The sequence below is a fragment of the Melampsora larici-populina genome, assembly GCF_000204055.1.
Source record: "Melampsora larici-populina 98AG31 unplaced genomic scaffold MELLAscaffold_12, whole genome shotgun sequence".
NCBI lineage: Eukaryota > Fungi > Basidiomycota > Pucciniomycetes > Pucciniales > Melampsoraceae > Melampsora > Melampsora laricis-populina.
Window position 1 is genome coordinate 1,549,391 of NW_006768776.1, and position 24,151 is coordinate 1,573,541.

At 43.9% G+C, this 24,151-nt stretch overlaps 8 protein-coding genes across 8 annotated transcripts; 2 read left to right on the forward strand and 6 right to left on the reverse strand.

The window, feature by feature from the left end:
• Window positions 1–3,926: 3,926 nt before the first annotated feature.
• Window positions 3,927–4,106, forward strand: MELLADRAFT_85048 (uncharacterized protein; the record flags this gene model as incomplete). Its single annotated transcript, XM_007408373.1, has 1 exon — window positions 3,927–4,106. The coding sequence occupies one exon, from the start codon at window positions 3,927–3,929 to the stop codon at window positions 4,104–4,106; it is 180 nt and encodes a 59-aa protein (XP_007408435.1).
• Window positions 4,107–4,283: 177 nt separating this feature from the next.
• Window positions 4,284–5,995, reverse strand: MELLADRAFT_85049 (uncharacterized protein; the record flags this gene model as incomplete). The annotated part of the gene is made up of 4 exons (XM_007408419.1): window positions 4,284–4,358; window positions 4,399–5,323; window positions 5,418–5,610; window positions 5,692–5,995. 4 exons carry the CDS (start codon window positions 5,993–5,995, stop codon window positions 4,284–4,286), a joined length of 1,497 nt encoding a protein of 498 aa, XP_007408481.1.
• A 3,192-nt stretch (window positions 5,996–9,187) lies between these two features.
• MELLADRAFT_105240 (uncharacterized protein) lies at window positions 9,188–11,443 on the reverse strand (the record flags this gene model as incomplete). The annotated part of the gene is made up of 6 exons (XM_007408418.1): window positions 9,188–9,465; window positions 9,562–9,806; window positions 9,924–9,937; window positions 10,226–10,358; window positions 10,926–11,037; window positions 11,164–11,443. 6 exons carry the CDS (start codon window positions 11,441–11,443, stop codon window positions 9,188–9,190), a joined length of 1,062 nt encoding a protein of 353 aa, XP_007408480.1.
• A 2,381-nt stretch (window positions 11,444–13,824) lies between these two features.
• Window positions 13,825–14,065, reverse strand: MELLADRAFT_85051 (uncharacterized protein; the record flags this gene model as incomplete). Its single annotated transcript, XM_007408417.1, has 2 exons — window positions 13,825–13,845; window positions 13,886–14,065. The coding sequence occupies 2 exons, from the start codon at window positions 14,063–14,065 to the stop codon at window positions 13,825–13,827; spliced, it is 201 nt and encodes a 66-aa protein (XP_007408479.1).
• Window positions 14,066–14,874: 809 nt separating this feature from the next.
• Window positions 14,875–16,199, reverse strand: MELLADRAFT_85052 (uncharacterized protein; the record flags this gene model as incomplete). Its single annotated transcript, XM_007408416.1, has 7 exons — window positions 14,875–15,129; window positions 15,200–15,355; window positions 15,411–15,504; window positions 15,552–15,564; window positions 15,619–15,789; window positions 15,858–15,987; window positions 16,053–16,199. The coding sequence occupies 7 exons, from the start codon at window positions 16,197–16,199 to the stop codon at window positions 14,875–14,877; spliced, it is 966 nt and encodes a 321-aa protein (XP_007408478.1).
• A 548-nt stretch (window positions 16,200–16,747) lies between these two features.
• MELLADRAFT_42961 (uncharacterized protein) lies at window positions 16,748–18,383 on the reverse strand (the record flags this gene model as incomplete). The annotated part of the gene is made up of 4 exons (XM_007408415.1): window positions 16,748–17,304; window positions 17,385–17,970; window positions 18,049–18,233; window positions 18,311–18,383. 4 exons carry the CDS (start codon window positions 18,312–18,314, stop codon window positions 17,114–17,116), a joined length of 966 nt encoding a protein of 321 aa, XP_007408477.1.
• A 1,979-nt stretch (window positions 18,384–20,362) lies between these two features.
• Window positions 20,363–20,890, forward strand: MELLADRAFT_105243 (uncharacterized protein; the record flags this gene model as incomplete). Its single annotated transcript, XM_007408374.1, has 1 exon — window positions 20,363–20,890. One exon carries the CDS (start codon window positions 20,363–20,365, stop codon window positions 20,888–20,890), a length of 528 nt encoding a protein of 175 aa, XP_007408436.1.
• A 1,919-nt stretch (window positions 20,891–22,809) lies between these two features.
• On the reverse strand, window positions 22,810–23,592 carry MELLADRAFT_55694 (uncharacterized protein; the record flags this gene model as incomplete). Its single annotated transcript, XM_007408414.1, has 3 exons — window positions 22,810–23,283; window positions 23,352–23,434; window positions 23,513–23,592. The coding sequence occupies 3 exons, from the start codon at window positions 23,525–23,527 to the stop codon at window positions 23,208–23,210; spliced, it is 174 nt and encodes a 57-aa protein (XP_007408476.1).
• Between the last annotated feature and the right edge of the window lie 559 nt (window positions 23,593–24,151).

The window sequence follows — 24,151 nt, forward strand, 5'->3', positions numbered from 1 at the left end:
ACAGTTGGTTCTCGTAAACCAACTTGTTTGGGTCGGCCTCGCCCTGGTTCGGTGGGTGGGGTCTCTATTACGATTTGTTATGCTTACCTATCACAACTGCTCGGGTGGGCGGGAGGTCAACAAAAATTTTAGGTGTTGAGGATTATTCCCGTGAGATAATCTGAGTGCAGCTGTCGGTAGTCTGATGTGGAATACAGGAGGAAATTTTTCCTGCTATGATATCCTTGCGAGCTCATTCCACGGATAGCGGTACCGTCTCCCGGTACCGGAACTACCTCCGCTGCTACTCGTGGGCTTAAGAACCATTTGTGCCTCAAGGTTCTTTCAACCCACTCTTTCCACAGCTATGTGATAGTTGGTGGTGGGTTTTTATCTTCTGGGAAGACTGGTCTTCTCGACCGTGTGTGGTCATGGAGTCGATAAAACCCCACCTCTGCTACTTCTTACCTCTTAGGTCAGAAGTAGCGGGTTTGCGTGAGCGGCGAAGCCCCGGCCCCTAACAGTTGGTTCTCGTAAACCAACTTGTTTGGGTCGGCCTCGCCCTGCAGACCCGCCCGCCCTACCTAGGTGGATGCCGTCTTGCTCTGATGTTTTGGGGTAGCCCGAGCCCCCATTACTCGGCACCCGGGTTTGGCGCTGAGCCTCTCGGGCTCCCCCCAACACGTCCGAGCACCGGCCTGTGCATGCCCTCTGCGCTATCAGGAAGTAAAAGAGGGGGGGAACTGCATGAGTGCCCCCCGTTTTAAGGTTCTTGCTTTCCTTACGCCACTCAGTGGCTTGCTCATCTCTCTGTCGATCCCTCTTTCTCACTTTGGGGAGGGGAGGTGTCACTCTCTTAAACTTCTCCTCTGGTATCATATTGCATCTCTGTTTTACTCTCTCCTTTCTGCTCTGTCCTTTCTTTCGTCGATGATCTCTAGGAAACGAGTGGTATCTTGGACCTCTTCCTCGCTGTACGTCTTTAAGTACCGCAGTTAAGTCAAAGACTTCCACCTGCCTTGTCTGGCTATGCTCTTCATTGGTGTTCCCAGGTTATACCTGATTGAAGCCCCTCCTACCCGGAATGAGTGTCCCGACCAGGTTCCGATCGACGCTTTTCCCCATACTTCTTCGACCAATTTGATGAATCTCGCCTTCGACAGCGGTTTTGCACCTTGAGGGCTCTCCCAAGTGAATAGTAAGTCATCCCGGTTTTTCCTCCTGTTGCCTTCTAATACTCTCTCTAGAGCAGCTACCGGGTCTAACACGTTGAATTGTTCTGGTAGGTGGATTGTCTGGCTTTCGCCGTTCCGTGCCGTTTTCGCTTTTCTCAGCTGCAGAGATGTGAATCTCGCTCCTTTCCTCTCTCCGAACTCCACGTGTCTTCGGAGTAGCGCTCCTTCGCTCGCTTTACCTCTCAGCAACTCGCCTAGTCGCGCTACCCCCCAAAAGGCTATTAGCGCCACCGACGCCGTGAGTTCCAGTTCCGGGGATTTACCATGAGCGTATCGCAGGAGCTTGTACAATTGTCGAATCATGATGGGTTGTTTGTTCGTCACTAATGCTGCTTCTTCTTCATTTCTCTTCGTCGCCGTAATTAGGACTGAGACTACCTCTTGATCTACGTTCGGTCTTGCCATGTGCTTTACAATATGCCAGGCTCGTATGCCATCTAGATATTTCTTTATGGTCACCGCCGAGATTTCCTTGTCTGGACCGTTTTCCTTTTCCGACTTCGATGGGCCTGCCCACGCGATGAAATCGTAAATATCCTCATCTGTTATAGGTACGTCTTCGTCGAATCCTCCTGCCATCTTGCTCTTGAATTCTATGAATTTTGACATTCCGCTTGAGTAACCTTTCAGTGTCGACCCAGCCCAACCACTCAGTGCTACATGCTTCCCTGCCTTTGATGTTGATTTGTCCTTCGCTGCTTCGAAGTGTTTTGGTAATGGTGGCATCGAATGACTTTTGACGTTCAGGTAAGTGCTTTTGGTCGCCTTGATTTTGGGCTTGGTGTCTCAATTCTTTGCAACTATTCCTGGACAATGAATCGTTCCAGATCACGCGGAATTCGTATCTTTACCAGATCTCTAACCTGTTTCGTCGAGTCGAAACCTCTCGACAGCCGGTCGGCGGCATTGTCTTCCGAACGTACTCGTTTCTGCATGATCCTACAGTTAAGTCTGAAAGTCTCATCTTGACACTTAATCCACTCCCGGTTGACCCATCTATTACGTGATTTCCCATTTCGTACCGCTCCTTCTGTCACTACGTTGTCTGTTAGCACTAAGAATTCGGAGCCTCCCATGTCCATCAGCGTCTCCATCATCAGCAGGCCTAGCCTAAGAGCCACTGTCTCGGCCCATGCTATCTCCCTCCTCGAACCGTCACTTTCCACTTCATCCCAACCTCGCCTTAGCCTGAAGCGGGACCACTTCTTACCGACAATTATCCCTATACCATACGACGACGATGCATCGCCGACCCAGCCAACATTACGTACTCCTGGTCTTGGGATCAGTCGTCTCGGTTCTGCGTGTGTTAGTACTCTCTCCCAGGTGTCGAGGTCCTCCATGATCTCCTCGGGAATATCGCGTAAGGCCATCCGATTCTTCCATTCCGCTAACCAATGGTAAATCGCCATGCAGTGGCACTTAAGCTGTGGGTATACCAGTGTTAAGTGACTGAGCTGTCCCACCATCTTCTCTGCTGCCTTGTACGATTCCCTCTTTTGACCTCGGAAGTGCCTGATTTGCTCCAGCCTCTCTGACCTCTTCTCTTCTGGAACTTGCACCGTTTTGTTTAGACCATCCCACAGGAACCCTAGGTATTTTTGTTTGTAACTAAACTCACGCCATTTCTTCGCGTTTGTGGCCACGCCTAGTTCGTCGCTGAGGTTCACCACGTCTCTCATGGTGTAGGGATTCGAGCCATCTGCTGGTTTTGCGAACAGCGTGTCGTCAACCCACCGGAATGCCTCCAGGAAACCAAACCGACTCGTTATGATAAGTTTCCACGTGTCTGCCACCTGGCCAAAAACTCCACAACCTGCCACGCCTCCGAACGTGATACGGGTGTCCAGGTACACCCCTCCTTCGAATCCTAGTACCATTAGATATGGCCACTGGCTCATCATCGTCGGGATTTGTCGGTATGCATGGGCCCAGTCATAAATTCCTAAGAGGACCGGGCCGTCTGAGCTGAGCAGGAACAAGGCTACCTTTTCGAAGTTGTCCCACGACGTTTCAAATTCATCTTTATTTACTCTGGCGTTGACTGAATTTATGAGTGAGTCGTTTCTCGGGAAAGAAAGATCGTTTATTGGCCGAAGAGACCCGTCTCCGTTTGTAACCGCTCCTAATGGACTCGTCTGAAAGAACCCCAGTTCTTCGTACACTTCCTCCTTTGTGAAGGGGCCGTACATCCGCCCTTCTTTTAACTCTTTTTCCATACTCTCTTCTATCTTCTGTCTTGTGGATAAAGCTGATGAATGATTTGGCGGGCAAAAATATTTCTGGTTTCTTATTGCCTCTTCCGGGATTCCTTGGTGAAAACCCCGTACAAAGCCTTCCAGGATTCGCCTGTTCTCTTCCAGGATGCCTGCCCGTCTGAGCTCTCGTTCCCAGACCGGGATCTTCATTTCACACGTCACGTGTGTTGGCCACCGCCCCATCAGCTTCCTTTCGGGTTTCTCTCTCTGCTGAGTACTCGGTTCGCGCTCTTTCAGCTTCTCACGGGGGGATAGTGGCATTAGGCAGAATCTCGGTGGTTTCTCTGGCATTGGGTTGTAACCTAGGGTTTGGCTAAAGGGGTTGGACGGGACAACGGTGTAAATCACTCAGGTTAGGGCATTGGTCTCACTTTCTGGAGCTGGTCACTGCAGTTTTTTTTTTTTTTTTTTGGGGGGGGAACTAAGGTCTGCGCCTTCTTCATTTCATTTCACAATGGGATTACCGCTACTCACTAGCTCCTTTTCCCGTAACGGTCATTTTTCTTGGCACCATAGCCTTTATCTATGCTCCGACTACGCTCTCTACGGCGGTCTTCTCTCCGCTCATAGCTTCGGTCTGGACTCCTCCGCCTTTCTGGGCTCCTTCCTCTATGGTTCCTGCGGTCTCTGGTGACTTGCCTCTCTGCTGCTCTCTTCGCCTTGTACTCGGCCTTCGGAAGCCATGGTTCGCCGTTCCGGTTCGTGGCTGGATAGGATGGTGTTGTGGTGTTTCCGTAGTGTGAGGTACTGGCCATCGGGCCTGACTCAGATCTGCCGTATGTTGCCATTGTGGTCTTTCTCATTGGCGGTGCTAAGCCGGTCTCCGGGTTCCAGCTTTCCCGGGGGCCTCCTGGTGCATAGGGGTTTGATCTGAATGCTCGCTCTCCTTGGTTTTCGCAGATCAACTTGACTTCGTCTAGAATTACGTTTTGGACTTTTGTGATGTTGTAAATCTTCCGGTCAACCGTCGCTCTCATTAGGCCTTGTCGTACACGTTGGCAGTACCTGAGTGCCACCATCCACCCTACGTTCTCTCGTAGGTCCATCACTATCAACTTGTGTCCTTCGAACCTCTCAGCTTGGGTTTGCCACTCCGCCTGCTTCACATAACGTATAAAGAGGGTTATCGCGTCTAACCATTGCTCGTATTGCATTGTTAGCTCGTCCATCGGGGGATCTCCGCCATACACTCGTGTTCCGTTTCCTTCAAGGATTTTCGTGGCTGTCGGAGCCTTCTTTGTGCTCCACCCCTTCGCGTCTTCTCTCAGAAAATTCCGCTCAAAAACTGACAGGGGGATGTATGCTTTAAATGTTTGCATATAGACGGTCAGGACGGGGGATAACTCTGGTAAGGATTTCTCCATTTGGGTCGAATCGTCTAGCACTATTAATCTTCCGTTTTCAATGACATCGCCGTTTGACAGGACCATCCTTCCCTTCCGGGACATGAGCATGGTTTTGGCTCGTTCGGCTTCGGTCTGGTCGACCCTTGCCGATTTCGATTTTGACGTCTGATCTTTCGGGGATTGGGAACGTTGCGCTCTAGGTCGTTTAGGGAGGTGATCTTCTACTCCTTCTGGTTGCTCGTATGAGGCTTTGGTGAGGTTGTCTTGGATCAAACCGTGTGTCCTCCTGGTTGGAGCTTGTGCTGAGACCTCTGTCTGCCGTGGTGGAGGTTGTGCTACTCTCGCTGGTTCTTGGTTTTGGATCTGTTGGCGTCGACGTTGGGGGCTTTCTTGTCTCGTGCTCACGCTTCCGTGTCTCGTCGATGCCCCTTGATTGGAGTTTGGGCGTTCCATGAAGGAGTCGATCAATTGGGCGAGTAAGGCTGCTCCGTCTGTGTGATCACCTCTCGCATAGGGCTCGTTGATTTGTGATTGGATCACTAGGATTCGGTCCCCTTCAACTCCTGCGGGTTGGGATCGTAGAGGTGTAAGTCAGCGACTGTTCTCTCCTCTTCTGTGTCTTGAGCAATATCCGCTGAGAGGACTTCTTCTCGCAGGCCACCCCAGGTTGGGGATCAAGCCTCAACGTCTTAGGACCATGATTACCTCGTGTAACATGTCTGTCTCGACTGTTCTCGTGGAATGGGATATTACCCTCATCACGTTGTCTCGTCGTGGTTTCCCGCCCACTGCCTTTTGGACCGGTTATTGATGGATCCTGGGGGTTGGAAAGAGAGAAATACGAATCAAATTGGATTTAAACTGGAAGCTTACCTTGACTACTGTCTCGTTCTTCTTCTAATTCATCCTCCTCCTCGTCGCTCAACTGGCCTGCACCTGGTTGTGGTGGTGCCCAGGAATCATCGTCTGACTCTGGTAATAGGTTTGCATCACCGGCCTTCATGGCGTTTGGGTCGTCTTCCGACTCGCCTTCTTCCTCGCTTGTACCTTCTCCGTCTTCTTCTTCGATTCTCGGTACCCTCTTCCTTTTCTCAGGTTCTACTCGCGGTTGTGCGGCCAAGGCTGCTGATCCAGCTCTTGTCACCCGTGCATCTGCGTTTGCCAATCTCTCGTCCATCTGAATTTTGAGAATGTGATTGAATTGCCTGGGAATGTGTATCTTGAATCTTCAAGGTTTCTTGTTTGACAATCAACAAAAATTTTAGGTGTTGAGGATTATTCCCGTGAGATAATCTGAGTGCAGCTGTCGGTAGTCTGATGTGGAATACAGGAGGAAATTTTTCCTGCTATGATTTCCTCACAAGCTCATTCCACGGATAGAGGTACCGTCTCCCGGTACCGGAACTACCTCCGCTGCTACTCGTGGGCTTAAGAACCATTCGTGCCTCAAGGTTCTTTCAAGGTAACCCTGCATTTTTGGGTTTTTTACTTTTGTGGTGGATGTGCAAGGGTGTGAATATGAGATATTTAGTGAAAGTGAGTGTTTTCTGATGTTTAGACTGATAGCTTGAGTCAGGCAGAGGCTAATATGATTGATTACTTGCATGTGTGTACTTTACCAGTCCAGGAATACCTGGATAGGAAGTTTGTCAGGTGACATATATTTGATGGTTGTTCAACATATTGGTAAACAAGGATCCTGGTTAGTCCCTATTTGAATCAGAACTTACTATACTTTCTCACAATTCAATTTTTAAAGAGGGTCTTAGCATAAGAGTTGTTCATGGCCAGTTATCACCCAATATGAGAGTGGGTCAGGGAAAAGAATTATGTAGTAAAGCATCAAGTTGTGACATATAATTCTTTTGATTATTGGATTAAGGTACTAAACAGATGTTTCAGCTCAATTGTAGGATGTTTTGGGACATCAGGGATATTTTCAATCAAAGTTCTTTAACTGCCCACATGGAGTTTTTGTCCAAATTGTTTACCTCTTCTTCAAATTATTTAACACATCTTCTACATTAACTTGCAAACAATTGTATGTCTCATAAAACATACCCTTGTTATTTTATGTTTTCCCAAAATGTCAAACTTTGCCCTACCCAAATGGTTTGAGGTGTTAGGCATCTTTGTGTAACTCATATAAGATTCTGATTGGGTCCAACAGGTGGAATTGTATATGGGAATAGAAACCATTACATTAGAAAACGTAGCAATGCTAGGCGGAGTTTGATATACGTAGAACAAGCCTTTGTTAAATTTATGTCATTATTGACATAGTAAAATCCTGGATTTGAGGTTCCCATGCAGGAAATTTTATGGGTGGCTTTACAGGATTTTTATCCCTGTTACACTATGCTGGTTGTGTCCTACCAAAATCATTGATATAAGCAAGTTGGTAATTGAGGATATGCACAAACGTCAGGGAGAACTTATCAAACATTATTTTAAAATTCAGAAAGCCCAGGACAATGGCTTGAACATTTCAATAGATTTGCAGATTAAAATTATAAGAAATCAACAAGCAACATTATCTTGCCTGACATCCATATTCCGTGATGTAAGGTTTTATTGCCCTACCCTATGACACCAAAAAAAAGTTGTGAAGTTATGTGTTCAAAGTATTGATATTACCAAGTTGGGCATTGAGGATATGGAACAACATCAGGGAGAACTGATCAATCATCATTTTCAAATGCAGAGCTCCCAGGATCATGGCTTGAGCAGTGTAAAAGAGTTTCAGATCAAACTCTGAGGAAATCAACAGTATCTTTCCTGAAATCCAGCTTGCAAAAGAATTACTTGCATGTGATTTGAATGGGTTGTACAATTACAATGCACAGAACCACAGAGCTGACATCAGAAACCAATATTCTGGTATGTAAGTTTTCATTGCTCTACCCTACCACATCAAAAAATTGAGCAGTTATTTGTTTTATAGTCTATCAGTCACCAGATTACACTACGGGAATGATTAAGTTCAAAACCCGATTGAGCAAAGTTGCGGTGTCCAAGTCGGCAACTTTTCTCAATCAACGATCTGGTTCACATCTTGTTCACATCTCGTTCACAGGTTTCCCTTGAGTTGTACTCTCCCTCGTACACAATCAAATTTCAATTTGTCCGCACCGAGATCCTTTCTTTGTTGATCAATCATCTGGATCACAACCAAAGGTCATATTTTCCATCGCACCATCCACCAATTCCCTGTCCGTATCTCAAAAGGTCCATCAACTTCATTGTTGTTTAGCATCAGCAATGAGTGACCTAAAGAACGGTGTCGGGACAATGCTTCTTGCAGTGTGACAAAAGCACTGCAATGAAACCTGGAAAGTAAGACCAGAATACATAGTAGCAAGGATGATGCCTGATGACTTGAAAGGGATTCTATGTATGTACTACATATGACCACGTGTCAAGAATAGAATGAGATTGGGGTAGCAGAGGATAGCTCGAGGGAAACTTGTAAACAAGATGTGAACAAGATGTGAACAAAATCCGTGATTGAGCAAAGTTGCGGACTCGGACACCACAACTTCGCTCAATCGGGTTTTGAACTTAATCATTCCCGCGGTGTTGGAAAGCTTCATTTGCCTTGCAGATTTCTCTTCAAATGAACCTTACATTACTGAGGCACTGGAACATTCAATAGAGGAGGGTGTCAACAAAGATGATTTTTTTCAAGTATGTGCTATGTTTCTTCACAGATATTGAAGCTGGGTTGCTATGCTTTCCTAATATGGTCCATATGGTTTACATAGGGACATCAAGAATAAAACTGGATTTCATGTGGGATCTCATGTGGCAACTTTCAAAAGTAGAGAAATATTGTTAATGATTGGGTTGCACTTTGGTGTGATTTTCCTGGTGTGGAGATCACTGTGTTTGAGTTAAACAAATTCTGTATTTGTTCTTTCCATGTTTCCATTGGCCTCATTAATATGGCAATTTAGGTGCCTCGAAAGGAAGTTTTGGAAACATGATGATAAGAGCTTGATACATTGTATAAGCAATACAGAGTATACAGTGATGAGAGGAGGAACCGGGTTGAGTCATTATTCATTGTTAAGTACAATAATTGGATACAATTGTAGCATAGTTTCCCTGTTGCGGGCATGCCCGCATAGTCTCTAGTGAATTCAAAAGTCTAGATTGCTCACTCTTCTCAAATGGTATGTTGACAGTGAAACTGGATTTTTGAGTAACCCTAATGAGGCCTCACCATTACAGCAAATCCAAAAATTCCGCTTCATACCCTGATATATAAAAAAACTCTGAATATGTATACAAAGGACGGTAGAGGTCAACTTATAAGAAAATTGCATATATATTTTTATTTTTTGTCTAGTGATACTAGACAAGTACTTTACACTTTATGTTCTCTTTTCTTCAAAAAGTAACAAACCACACCAAACGAGCTAAGGAGCATGAGTGCCCCGCTGTAGTACATCAGAATACGGTAACCATTGGTTTCAGAGCTAGCAGAGCTCAAGAGTGTGCCTGAAATCGGACCTGTTGCAATATTGGCAATACCTCTGCATGTTACAAAGATGACAATCAGATTAGCCGGATTTGAGTCCTCTGGATCAATCAAATTGACAAAGCGTTGCCAGAGGCAAGAATAACCACCGGCAGTTAGACCATCTTTTCAAAAGAGTGGGTAAGGATTCAAATGGAAAATCTTTAGTTTCAATCTTACTATTCTTGGAAAGATATGGACATGGGTCATTTCAAACTCACAAATTGTGGTGAAGCTTGCCAGCATCAAAAGCCCGTTACAAAATCTCCATAGGCCAAGTATACTGGCTGCACTGGTAATTGAGGTGATTCCGATGAGCCAACTGACATCCCAGTAATCACTTAGTGTTCCGACGACCATTTGCCCAAAGATACTTGTTCCGGAAAAGATACCAAGATATATTCCTCCGTCGTGCCCGATGGATTTTGCAAAGGAAGGGATGTATAGTATTGGAACAAAGAAAGCCCTAGATTAAATGCGAATATCAAAACATGAGCATCAAATCATTGATTGAATGAGCACGAGCGCATCCGGTTTTTGTATCAAATTAGCATTAGTGTATTATGGACTCCCAGATACTCACAAGCTTTGTAGGAACTAAGCACCATGTATGATTTCAGAGAGAGTGCCTCAGTAAAAAAATTAAACATTCAAAAATAAAGTTCAAAAAGCGTTTACATTCGATAGCAGCAAGATCCACGTGATTGGACGACTGAGATAGGTCATCATTCTCGTTTTTTTCTGTTTATCTGGCGTTGAATGAGCAAGACGGCCACTAGAATCAAAAGTTCGATTAGAATAGATGAAGAAAGGCAAATCAGCTTTGAATTATATAGCCTTGCTCAAGTAATCTAATGCCAGAGATGATCAAGGTGACACACTGACTGATAGAAGGGTAATATAGGTACAACACATATAAGCCAAGCTAGTGTCATAGCCCGAAAAGTGAACGGCATGCCATATCGACCAAGGGCCCAATCCATTATGGGCGGGTAGATGAGCCCAAACACAGAGGCGCCTATTTTTGAAATCAAAATCAGTAATTATTCTTGGGAGAGTGATCCATAGCAGTGATCCAGATGTGTACCAGTGAACATCACGCCTCCAGCAAACCCTCGTCTTTCAATCCACCATTCGGACAAAAATATCAACCCTGGATAGCTGTTGTCGCAAATTAGTTCCTGTGCTGGAAGTTGCAAACTGAAAAGATGTGGCTCACTATGCAAGTGCTAATCAAAAAAACACTGTCAAAAATTCAATCTGAAACAGCTGAAACACTTCAAGCTTACAGCTACCAATGCTATATAGAATCCCTTGCGATAAGAACAGCTGCCAAGCCTGCAATTTCAAAAACATGACTTAATTCCTTGACATAATTCTTATGCGCTGAGATTACTTTCCTTACTAGCGTAGCTTGACAGCAACAATGACCCAGCACACATCACGATCCCTAGTCTAGGCCCCCAGGTTATTAAATGGGGATATCTGCTTATAAGTGGAGCAAGAATTGAACCGCTACAGTACATGATGCCCGTACATATGGTCCCTAATAAAGCAAGGCAACAAGAAAAAAAGTTGGCTCGACGATTCATGAGGTAAGATAACAGTGAACACGATACCTGTTGATGCTGCTGCTGCCGGATTCATATTTGTGTATGGCGGATAAGTGAGTAGCACACTAAATGATAACGCAGGGCCTGTCACGAGCGCAGGAATAACAGGAATGAAGTTGATAAGCCACGACGTCAAAGTACTTAAGCAGGCGTGTGTCTACATCCGCTGTAGAAGCTTTTTTTCAGCTTGAAAGGCGACGTTGTGCATACCCCAAAAAAGGGCATCCACCCAGAATATCACAAAGAGAAATCGCCAAGCTAAGAATCCCTTATCAGCTGGTGGCAAGTTGGGTATCTCATTCATGAGCTTCATGGGTAGCACAGAGGCCTCCGTAACATTCGGGGTCAATATCGCGGGATGTATCTCTGGAATACTCTCTTGTTCTTGTTCCAAATCGTGAGCTCCATACATAACTACCTTTGTGGCGGAGCTGAAAGTTGAGCCGAGTGTATGGTCAAATTTTTCGTTGTGAAATTCTGCCGAAGTCATGATGGTCGAGCGTTATGGAAATTCTAATCGCAAATGGAAGCAGACCCGAAGAATGCTATAAATCTTGGAAGCAGACCCTAAAATCCAAAGGTCTTTCAGACGTACTTACTGAGCAGTCTTTCGGACGTGTCACACCATAACTGATAAGCTTTGAGGGGATATCAGCTCCTTTTCTGATCCCAAAAAAGTGGCAACGGACTTTCTAACGAGTTTTATCAATGCCATCCTCTATAGCTCATCAATTTCAAGCGGTTTGAAGTAACTCACAGAGCCGATGCGAGGTATCTCCGAGGTGGACTTGTTGGGGAGCCCCTCAAAAAAGGCTCTCATTAACATATTAGCTGACAATCAAGGCTCATTCATAGATGAACACAAACATGTTTCTAAATTTGTGCAGCGATAGCCGCAATCTATCTTAAATCTGACTCCCGAGACATCTGGAAGACGATCCGTCAGGTTGTACAAACAGTTTTTATTCTGCGCCCGTTTGGTGACCATGTATGGACATCGGGCACCAGATAAACGATTCACGTCTAGAAGTTGCTCGCCAATTCATCAGCTTGCCCGTGGACTGCTCATCCCGTGGCTCTTGGCTACCAGAAAAGGTAACCTCTGATACACTTGGCGTTTGTAAGCTCCAATCGTCTATATTGGTTGTGGGGTATGTTTGAAGGCAACGACATTGAACGTCAGTAGCAATGAGATCGTGAAGTACTCAACTTTCAAGCAGAGACAATCGGAGAGAAAAATTAAACTCCACCGTGAACGTCGCGCACTTCGAGCAACAACAAATGAGGAGAGTTCAGCCGTCAAAACATAAGGAATGGCTTGAAATTCCGACTTAGACATTAAAACAGATCAGCATCGACTAAGATCTCAATAAGACAAAGAGGTATGATGATTGAGAGAACAACGGTTAAACATGTATATATTGAGATACTGACCAGGATATCAAAAATCGCGAGTTTGATGAGCGTACGAGGTATGTAGCCTCATTTAGCCTCCTATCAACCTTATAATTTTATCTTGATGCACAGGAAACACCATGGACAATAATTCAATGAAAAAACATGACCAAAAATGGATTTTGAGTTTGATTCTTCTAAAATAAGACATTCACTTGAAACACAATCTCAAAACTGATCTTAACCTGCCATTTCAGCTTCCAAGTGTATGAATCATGTTCTTTGCACAGAGCAAGACAAGCACAGTCGTAATTCTTATATAATGGACATATGTATACGCAGGAAATTGCTTCGAGGGTCACATTTTGACAAGCTTTACATCCAAATAGAGACTGAAGGTTCCAAGGACCAAGATGGGCTCACATGACCCAATTCTATCTGGTCAACCTCTCAATCCTCTGGAGTCTGAACTATGTGGAAAATTCAAGTTACGCAAAACTCAGATATTTATCATGCATAAGTCTTGGGCAACAAAAGCGTTCTCATGCTTTGAAGGAAGGAATGTGAATACATATGCTACCTTGAAGTATTTTTATTGATTATCTTCAGGTAAATATCTTTGGGTCCATGAAAAGTGTTTTTGGAGAGTGGACAAAGAAGGATGGCTTGAAGACACCCATCTTGACTCATTGGACCATTGATAAAGGACCCATGTCACATCCATCTAGTCAATGAGTCAATCAAAGTTGGAAACTGACTCACAACAATAGAATTAACTGTCCAAGAATTAGATATCTGCTGATCTTCCAATACTCCCTACATATTATCCCAAATCTCAAAGATAAATTTATCAAAGTTTACAAAGAAATAACAAATTACATCGGGCGCATAGAACTACTGGTAGCAAAGAGTAGATTGAATGGGATGTTTTTTTATATTTAGTGAAGCTTGGTTGTAGTAATCTAAATCTAACGTTGTAACCACACTAAATTATTTTACAATAACATACTTGAATCCATGCTGAGATCAGTATGTCCCCTGGGATGTTACTACACGGCACGGTACCACGATCAGAGGAAGCCTAAGTCACGATAATTATCTATTTACCCAAGCGGCTGAAGATTGTCGGCAATTCAGGTTCTACCAAGTCTACCTTCTTCTTCTTGATCGATTCCATGATCTCATTAACAGCCGACTTATCCAAATCATCCCTCGCTTTCAATAAACCCTCAGTGAACCCAACGACCTGGGGGCCATATTCCTTTGCAAAAGAATGCCAATCCAAGAAAAACATTGTTTTACTAGCGCTCATCACTCCAAGAATGTGTTCGATGACCTTGAAATATACTTGAAGTTCAGCTCCTGACTTATAGGTGACGAAGAAACCGTAGGATAGTTTCACATCGGATCGGATTCGATCGATAGCAGCTGGAATCCGCAGTTTGGAACACTTTCGGATCGCATTGAGGTAAGCGATCAGGAAAGTATCGACCATGTCTTCCAGCAAGAGATCAAATAAATTCGGACTCAGATGAACTTGATAGTCGGCCAGGTAATCTTTGAAGGTCGCCACGATCAGTATCATGGGGTCGTCATCTTCATTGACAGTGTACCAGCTGTTGCTGAGTAATGACTTGATGGCTGGTTTGAGGTCATTGAACACAGCCTCGATCAACACCTGCACACACCGTTTTGCAACTTCCAAATAACCGTCCATCGCCTGTGACAACTTGTCATTGATCACTTGTCGATATTTCTCACTCACAAGACCTTCAAGTTTACCTAACAACCCTTCGACATAATCAGCCGACTTAACCTGGTCATTGGCCAGACTGATGGTGTATTCTACCAGTCCACCCGGTAGGTCGTCATTTGCTTTCGAGGATGTGTGTTTCTTGAATTCTTCATTTAACAGAGTCGTCCACTGAGATTGGGTTGATAACATCACCTTTGCTGATTCCTCTACAACCCTTGATAACACTGCCCCCTGCCCACTGTCGATGGCAAAGTCGATCTGAGCGTTTACCTACACAAGCAATTCAACATCAGCCGCCGCGGGACTCATAAGCACTGAGATATTTGCAAGCGAGTCACGACAAACCATCTGGAACATGATACTCGAGCCTTGCATGGTGTACATCTGATCGGCATCCTCTTCAGGTGGCTCAGTACGATTCACAAACAGTTGCGTTTCTCCCGTCATCAAATTCTTCGTCCATTCCTCCATTTTGACTTTGATCAATTTCAAATATTCATCTACCAAGCCTTGGATATCATCATCTAGCAAGGGAGGTTCGATAAGTTCGGCTGGGATATCAAGTTCTTTTGTCATGTTTTTCTTGTATTCTTTAGTGAAAGTGGCGAGAGCAAGGAGAGCACCAGCCTCAGCGTCAGTGGAGGTAGCGTACGCCTTGGTGAAATTGTATAGTGCTTTGTGATAAGCCTTGATGTAGGCATGATATATCTAGAAACCGACAAGAGCAGGTGGTGAACTGATCAATCTTAGAGATCACAATCTAAAGCGGGTCAGAAGATGGAGCTCACCTTCCAGTCTTGAGGAAACATATCAATCAAAGTCTCCTCTACTAAGAGCAAATCCTGATAATACCAGTCAAAGTTCTCCCCTTCGAAGAACGCAGCCGGGTTATCCTTAGATTTGGCGAATTGACGTTCAATGAGGTTTTTAGCGCTGGCCCGAATGGAATCCATGACCTTTGCTCGATAATGTTTGATGACTCGAGCTTCAGCCCTAACAGATTGAAACCGAGCGCCGATATCTTTCTAAATTCGATTTAGAGAAAGGGGTCAGTGAGGAAGCGAATCAGCATCGATCAAAAAGAGCAAAGGTCACATTTTGTCTTTTGACCAACCGAATGGCGATTGCCTTCTCGTCGCGTTGTCCTTCAATCTCCGCGATCTTTGCAATCTTGATCGCCACCTTTGCATGACCCTTCCTGACTATATCCAAGAGGCTACTGGCAAGATGTAGGTAATGCGATTCAAAAGCCTATAAGTGGATATCAGTATCATGGATTTCGATGAGATATCATTCATGGGCATACTTCCAAAGTACCAGCTAAACGTTCGCAGTAGCCTTCCAAAGTTTTGATCGTTGATGCTTGACCGTCTCGAGTAGCCTGTAACATGGTCTCGTTTCTGCAAATTTTGTATGCAGATCAGCATCGCTTTCATTGACCCCTTACAAGATATATAACCCTCCAAAGGTGATGGAAATAGCACCAAATACCTACCGAAAGGTCTCCAACTCACTCAGACAATAATGAATCGCAAGTAGGTTTGGCGCCTCACCCAAGGGTGTCGCTCGATCCTTAGCCAACAGTTTTTCAACACTTTCAATCTTGAGACTCATTTCTCTCAACTGCTCCACCATCTTTGCCGTTGCCACAAAGTTTCGATGAATCCTTGAAACAGCTGCGATCTCTGTGAGGTTTATCGCGTAAGTGAATAGGCTTGCAGTGACCGGATCCTCGATGGTAATATGACTCAACTTCCAAATCCTTCAACCCAGACCCTTGGATCTTCACAAGCTTTCTCAATAGCGATCATGTCCTCCTTGATTGTTCCAATTTCATTCTTGGTTTCTCGTAATCGGACTAATGCATCTCTCGTTGCGTCAAGCTGAAATCACATCGAACATGAGTTGACGTTTCCCATCTGGTGGCCTTCAAATGTGATCTACGAACCTGAGCTTTGGCACCCTCCTTTAGTTTCGCATCAATACTGGCCTGTTCGCGTTGGAGTTTCTTGCGCGTTTGAGAGAGTTTGACAAGATCATCGGGGGATTTGAAGAATTCGGCTACGGCCCTTGCAGCGGTGATATCTTTTTCCATTTATTCAAAGACTCTTGATTCGAAGTTTGCTGAGTTCTGCAAGGCGTCAACGGTCATGAGCCCAAACTATCGACTTCAATCTGAATGAATCACTTCGGTCATCTGACACAGGCCTGTCAGGACCCTTGTGTACGATTTCACCCGCTGTAAAGGCCTCGATGAAACCCCTGTGACACCCCATCAAAATCAGTCAGCTCCATCAGGCTCACATCTCAAGTGCAGAGTCCAAGATGATGTTGTAGACTGAGGACCTCCAGGCTTCGGCCATTGGTTCAGTGTGTTGATTTTCAAAATCCACCCGGAGGCACAGAAGCTCTCAAAGAGCTTGCATCACCCATTAGTATCAAATGGGCCTAAAGCTGGGCACAAATTTGGTATAATGTTGGGCGTCTGGGGTGCACATAAAGGTATTGCTGTTCCACTTTTCAATATGTTTGGTTTTACTCAAATATGCAAAGTAGGCCTTGCCTTAGTTATTCCTCGGATGATTGTATTGAATGCACGCAAATTAACTTATGTAGATGATCTCACTTCTAAGAGCTACGGTTCAAAGACAAAAAGTGTGTGGGGTACATTGCGAATTACAAGATCTAACCTTCAAATAGATACCATTACAGTGAAAGTTAACCACTTTCATCTTCCTGATGATTTTAGATCATACAGCACCATCTCACCAGTTGAGTGTGGAAGAGTCCAAAGATGCCATCGCTGAACACTAACCTATGGCTATACCCTGCAAGTAAACCCATGTTTTCTCTTTCCGTCAATTGTATAGTTGGGACATCATGAGGCTTCAGTGCAACAGCCGAAAGGGTTGATAGCGCACTTTTCCTCTCAAGTTTTGAAAAGATGCCGGAGATCCATGTAGTTGGCTGATGATTAGTCCTATGCTATGTAAGCAAGTGGTCCGAATCCTATCCTTGAAAGGCCACGTCGAACTTGGTAGCTTCAGCTAGACCACCAGCTGCAAATCCTGTGCCTTCTCGCTCAAGTTCAATAGTCTCTTCAACTTCTTTATCGCAACTAGGGCATCGATTTGGTGTAGTACCTTTGATGAGCGTAGTAACACAAGTCAAGCATACGACATGTCCACAAGGTTTTGCGACTGACAACATTAAATTGATTCATCAACTATCTTGTAATGGTTTTTTTAGGTCGGATGGTACGGTAGGAGAGAGAGCTTACCTGCCATCTTAGTGTTCTTGTTAAATCCTTTACGACAACCAGCGCAACATTTACGTTTCGTCGCGCCTGAGCTACTACTACTCTGTGGTTGTGTATCGGCTGATGACTCGGCAAGAAAATGTACTGCTACTAAATCAGTGAGTCGAACCGGATGGGCACGATTGTTACCATCTCGATTGCTAACCCGGCAAAGCGGTTTGAGTTGACCTGTGGGTGCTGGACCAGGTCGAGTAGGAGCAGCTGATGGTGTAAGTGAAGGAAGCCAAAAATTAGGGAGTTTAGCTCGTTTCGCAGCGGCAGCTTCACGTTCAAGTTGACGAAGGGCTGCCCATTCTGCTTCAGTAGTAAGTGTAGCGAGTTGATCGAGTTCTGGTCGAAGTGGCGCCGCGTCCTTTTCCACTGGTACAGGTTTTGAAGAAGTAGAGATACCAGCTTGAGCACGCTCAAAATCATGAAGAACACGTTGACGAGCAGCTTGTAGAGCAGTTTCACGTTGAGCTGCATCTTCAGCATGCATGCGTTCCAATATAAGTTTCTGGCGTTTCAGATCTTTCTTTTGACTAAGAATGTGTTCCAAGATGCATTCCTAAAAAGAAGATCCAAATGCGAAAGATGGTTAGGCGGTGTTGAATGTGGCTGAAATGATAACCCGAGCTTTGTTTACGTGACAAAAAAGATGACCTTCGCCATCGACCCTTGGATCCCGAGCAGTGTGAAGACAGAGTCGGCAAGAATCGAATTCAGCCATAGAATGAGCCGTGAACCGTTGTTTCTTCGAGCCATTTCCTGTCATGAGACGCTCAGCATGGGTGAAGACAGAAGAAGCCGTATTGTTCTTGCCATGTCGAGCTGATGATGGTCCAGAGTAGAAGACAATTAAAGTTCTGAAGCTCGCACCATAGGTAGAATTGAAACAGAAGACTTACTCATGTTGGCGGTTTAAGTGTTGATCGTGAAGCAGAAGTAATGAACTCGTTGAGCTTGTTTCGTGATCGAGAAGTTGGTCTGGTGGTGAAGTGAGATTATCACTGATAGTGGAGCTCGGTACTGGCTGGTACGGGGCTGGAGCTCGAGTCCCAGATTGAGCGTGAAGGCTCACGAGTCGGACTCTTGCAGGGACCAGAACCCGGCAGACAGCAAGGAGTCACAAGCTTAACATCTGTAACCCGCATCTTTCACTGAAAAGCTGTACAGTTTTGAGCAAATAATAAAGAGAATAGAGATGATTGGATAAGAATGGATGAAAAGAAATGGCAAATATGTGCAAAGGGCACAAATTAGTGAAAGATAGGCATTGACCAATTCCAGCCACATGATTACAAAAAATATCACAACATTTTTACTTAGTGGAATCTGTTGAATTGTAGCAAAAGTGAGAATCATTCAAACTAACGATGCATAAATCATACAATCAATACTGAGAATAAAGAGAATCATGATAAGGAGAAGTTGATCACGAAATGATATAGGAAGGACGAATTGGAATGGTAAAATTTCACACAAGATTCACGGATTGGCTCGATGGAAGGAGGCCCAACTGCCAAAACTTGGTTCCTCTACTAAGAGTTTTCAGTAGGCAGCGGGGGGAGCGGACAGTCAGGTGGTGCCAGGCCTGGCCTCGATTTGCTGAGCCTTCAATCTTAAATGGATTGGATCCATACCACTCAATCTATTAGCAACGTAGATATGAAGAGAAATTTTTGCCTTCTCGATCAGAGATCACAAAAATCATAGCCTAAATATAACTAGTATCATTTGATTTAAAATATCTGCAACTATCAAAAGTAAGACTCGGTGCATTTAAGAATTTAAACAAAACAAAAAAAGACATGGCATATAAGGAAGGGGTAACACAAACATGATTTGAAGTTCGACACACTAACCAACTACAACAACCGTGAGGGTGAAAAACGTTTCGGACCGTGATACGTGATGTGATTCATGAGACAAAGCAGCGGACGAGTTCGGAGTCGGAAAAAAAAATCCAACATTATCATTGAACCTGCTCTAGTAGTTTAAAGACTCTCAAGCAAGACTGCAAATGAGTATTACACCATTTGTGACAGGTAGCCTGGTAGGGAAACGTTTCATTCTTGCGCCAATGAATTCGTGCCAGAGCTATCGATGGGTCTCAGACCAAGTGATGAAGTTCATCCCTATCCCCTTTTACATGCTCGATTTTTTCAATTGAAGACTGTGTCAAGTTGATGAATCAGTCGAAAATGCGGTCATAGTATACAGAAATTTTTTGGGGGATCATGGTCCGTACAATTGAATGCAGAGAGATGGAGAAAATATGAAGCTGCGAGACAAAAAAGTTAGTTTGGAAGTTTGTTTGAGTGTTTCATTTCCGTGATGAAGATTTGCTGGGTCTGATGGAGTTTGACTATATGTATCTCTCCTTCAAAGTCAATGGGTCGGCATCGTCTCCTCTCAGCAATTCACCCGGCCAGGCGCTCTGATTGATCCTTACAATTTTCTTTTCAATTTTTTCAATAAAATCACCGCAACTTACACGGATTAGCATAACCTTCACATCTTCTCGACTTTTCACCTACTCAAATAAAATATCACATCATAATAATCGTATCCCTGTCCTACTTCAGCCTTTCATAACCTTCAAACTTCGGCCTGGCAGGACCGCAGAAGGTAATTTCAATTACATATTCTCGCCGTACCCATCGCTTTCTCTTTACCTCCCCTCATCGGCATTCGGAAATTCCTCTTACACCTTTTTGGCGTTCAGATTCCTCGATTGATTCGAAGCATCAAACCACTCGTCACGTCTTGGAAGCCGATTTTTTGACGACGCAAAGTGCTGGTCACGCTACGCTCTCACCTTTTCTACACGCGATCATCGAATCAATACTTCTACAAACCATATACCGAAGATTTGCAGGTCCAAATCTCTCAACATAGAACCTTCAACCCAGTCTCCTACCTTCATTCCCTGGCCGCTGTTCTGAATAAAGGATAGTATGCCTCTCTTGACGAGAGCCAGATACCCAAACATATATCTCACTATCCATATCCGCCCTGCTTCTTTTCCACCTCGTTATCATTGGGGAATCTTTATTCCTCACCCTCCTAGTAATTCAACAGGCATTGAAAGGGGGACAAATTTCCACATGGTAGATCACGTTCGGCCACCATATTGGCGTTTCGAAGCGGATTTCAATTATAATCTAAATGATTCAGCTTACGTTGCGGCTGCTATAGTGATTGGTCAATTAAGAAGAAGTTCAATTGAACAAATCCATCGACTATTATATCGAATTCCTATAAATGTTGTACCTTTAGAGGATATTGATTCAGAAAATACTTTCTCATGTCGAGTTTGGATCAGAGAAGCCATTAGAGTCTTACATCGAGCTGGGATCATTACATGTAGTAGTGTTGACGACTTAGAATGGGAAATGAGAGGCTACGGTGAACGGGCGCGTTACTTTTCTGATCATGGTTATTTTCAAGGCGCTTATGTGGATATGTCTAGATTCTCATTCTGATCAAAATTACATAGAATCTCACAAATCAAATTGTCTACAATAGTGTACCTTTCTATCTTGACTTACACTCTCGTGTTGGTGGACGGCTACTTAACACCCTTTGTGGATTGGGCGGGGACAATTCACACTAGGATAGACTCAGCCTGGAGCAAGAAGACTTATCACTGGGGTGAAAGTATTTCATTTATAGATCAATGCAATCATTTTCTATCCTTCGACGTTGAAAATGGATACTGGAGAGGGAGAGGACTATTGATCATGAGACCTATCTTGCTTTACTAGTGAGTGCGTGGGGGTTTTTTTACAATTGTCTTATCTTTCCAAAGAGTTTAAACAGCCCACCTATAAAGCGCTCGAATCAAAGCAATCAGGATTTGAGGAAACTCTAAACAGCGATATTTGTATCTGGAACACCCCTGAGTGTCTTGATGGTGAGACTTTTTGGCCATGTGTGAGAGCAAAACCCCGTGGTTTCACCATACAAATGGGAAGTAAAAGTTATATGGCCCACTTCCTGGGCCACTAACAAAATCCGAACTATATGTATACATATGCATTTTTTGCGTGGGGTGGGAGGGGCCTGAAAGTTCAAACATAGCTATTAGTATTAGTAAATTGTATGAATACTAAATGGGTATTGTAGGAAACCATTATGCCAATGTGGTTAGGATAAGTCTACTGGTAGAGCTGGATCCAATATTGAGAAAGCAGAAAGTGAGCATGATCAGATGATAATTACTGCGCTGGTCTGGTATTATGTGAGCTGATACGTAATGATTTTGTTTCTCTTTCCACTGCTCATTCCGAACCCCATCTTTCTTTCCTAAAATATTTGTTGCCTTGGAGCAATGGATTTCACTTTCCGAACGTTGAAGAACAGGTCTCCCTGATGCCCAACATGTTAACTTTTCATCTTGTCAATCTTTCTTTTTCTCTTACGTTTCATTTCGTTTTTCAAGCTTCATCTACCGTCATCGGATCTGCTCATAACGTTCTTACCTTTCTAAGCGTATCCAGAAATTTAATCAGAACTGAAGAAAAACTGAGTTGAACTTCAGAAGTCAACACACAAGGAAAGAAAGCACTCACGGAGTAGTTTATGTCATGGCAACAAATATGATACCCAGTCAGTTTACTGTTCCAAAAGCTTGACCAATTTTGCCCGGAAAACTCGAGCAAAAAGGTTTTTTAAATTGACTGTATCAATGGTCCAATCCTCAAGATATTATTAGACATTTTGATCAACAGAAGACCAAATATCCAGGAGGTCACCCTGAAGGTCTATGTATTTATATCTTTCAGGTTTTGATTATCATTATTTTCATAGTCAAAAATCTTTTTATAAACTTGATCACAAGCGAGAATAAATTAAAAAAACATTGTTTGCTCATCTCCAACTACTCGGTCACCTTCAGACCATTGTATTGTTGGAGCTATACGCGCGTTACATGATCCAGATGGAGGTACGTTAACTAAGTCACTCCTCAAATGGCGGGCACTTCCTTGGGAGCGTGCTCCAGAGGATGTATGCGCTTTGAGGCGTGGAAAGTCAGCAAACAGCTCTTTCAAGTTTCAAGCGTCATGATTAAGCATGATTATCACTTCAAGTCTTATTGTAGAAAACAAAAGAAGTTCCAAGAAGATGTGAATACCTAAATCTTGAAACCCTTAAACAGCCTTAAACCTTAAAACCCACTGGTCAGGCGGGTCAAGCATCAATGACCACGTATGACGACATCGAGAGTGATTCAACGAAGTCCAAACTACCATGAAATCAAAGAGGTGAAGCTGAAAGGACGCGAACTCCAATCAATCACAGGATATCAAGCTCATCTAGCTGTAAACTCATCACGATCAAAATGCGCAAATGTACGGTAAACAAATGCCTCGACAGTGAGCATCAAATTGACAAAAGGTTTCGTGTCTCAACAAGCGGTTTCAATTGAATTGACTTTAAAAGATAGCGCATATAACCAGGTCAAGGTAAGGACCAAGGTACTTTGGGGAGCAATCTGGTACAAGAGTTCACTGGGTCGCGTTCGATTGACACATAAGAGAGCAAGAACAGATGAGTTAAGATAACAACAGCAAGTGAAAAGGTGCAAGTATATAGCAAAACAGTCTCGACAAGTCATCAGTCATGAATCGAATGAGACGAGACGAGGAGAAAGAGATAGGTAGAGAAGAAGAAGAGAATAAGAAATCATTCAATTCAAAGGTGATCGTTCAAAAAGAAAACAAAAAAGACTTGGTTCGTAAATCATTGAGCTTTAGTTTTACATGTCTTAGGATCAAATGAATCGAGTGTGCAAGGCGATCAATACTTGAGAATGATGTAAAGGGCGTGGATGATACCAGGAATGTAACCAAGGATGGTAAGAAGGATGTTGATCCCTGGTGAATGAAATCCAAGTGTTAGTACGATGAAGTGATTTTCAGAATAGATCGATCAGAAACTCAACAGAAATCAGCACCGCATCCACGTTCAAGGAAAACACCAAGAGGTGGAAGGACGATGGCCAAGAGGATCTTGCAGATATCGGACTGTATAGAGTAGCATGATTAAACGATATGAGATATGGTGACGATAGAACTATTATTATATCAAAGATGGAGACTTACGGCTGTGAATGGCATGATGGGTGGATGTGTGATTGAGATTGGTTTGATTGGTGATTGATGTGTTTTAGGATGGATGTTGGATGAATTGAGTTCTGTGAATCAAATTTACAGTGGGATGTTGGAGAGAAAGGAATTAGAAATAAAGCAAGGGGGCGGTCTTTATATATTGGAAGTTAAGTCTGAGTGGATTAAACTTGATTGTTAGGTTTTGTATTTGACTACTCTGACTCAAGTGAAATTGTAAGTTGAAGCTTAAAATCGAAGCTGAGTTTCAAGTGATTAATGAATTGGTCATCTTGTTTTGGATCTCTTCTCTTTCAGAATCTATGGTCCTGTGACGAAACTGTGCGTAGTGGCTGTGCTATCCTATTCAAAGGGGTCCAATACCCAAGCCAAGGGTCAAGATCAAATGAAGGGATGACTTTCTGCCAAAGAGAGATGACGTAATAGCCATCATATTTCGGGGCTGTGAGACTTTGTGTCAGGAGTCACGATCTGTTACATCCAGCCGTATGTTCACCGGAGTGACTGCGAGCGCGCTCGCGATGCGTGACATCGAGCAACTCGAGTCTCAAAGCTGAAGCTCAGAGGCATATTCTTGCCTGCAAGTATCTGGAAAGATGCTCCAAAGAATTACAA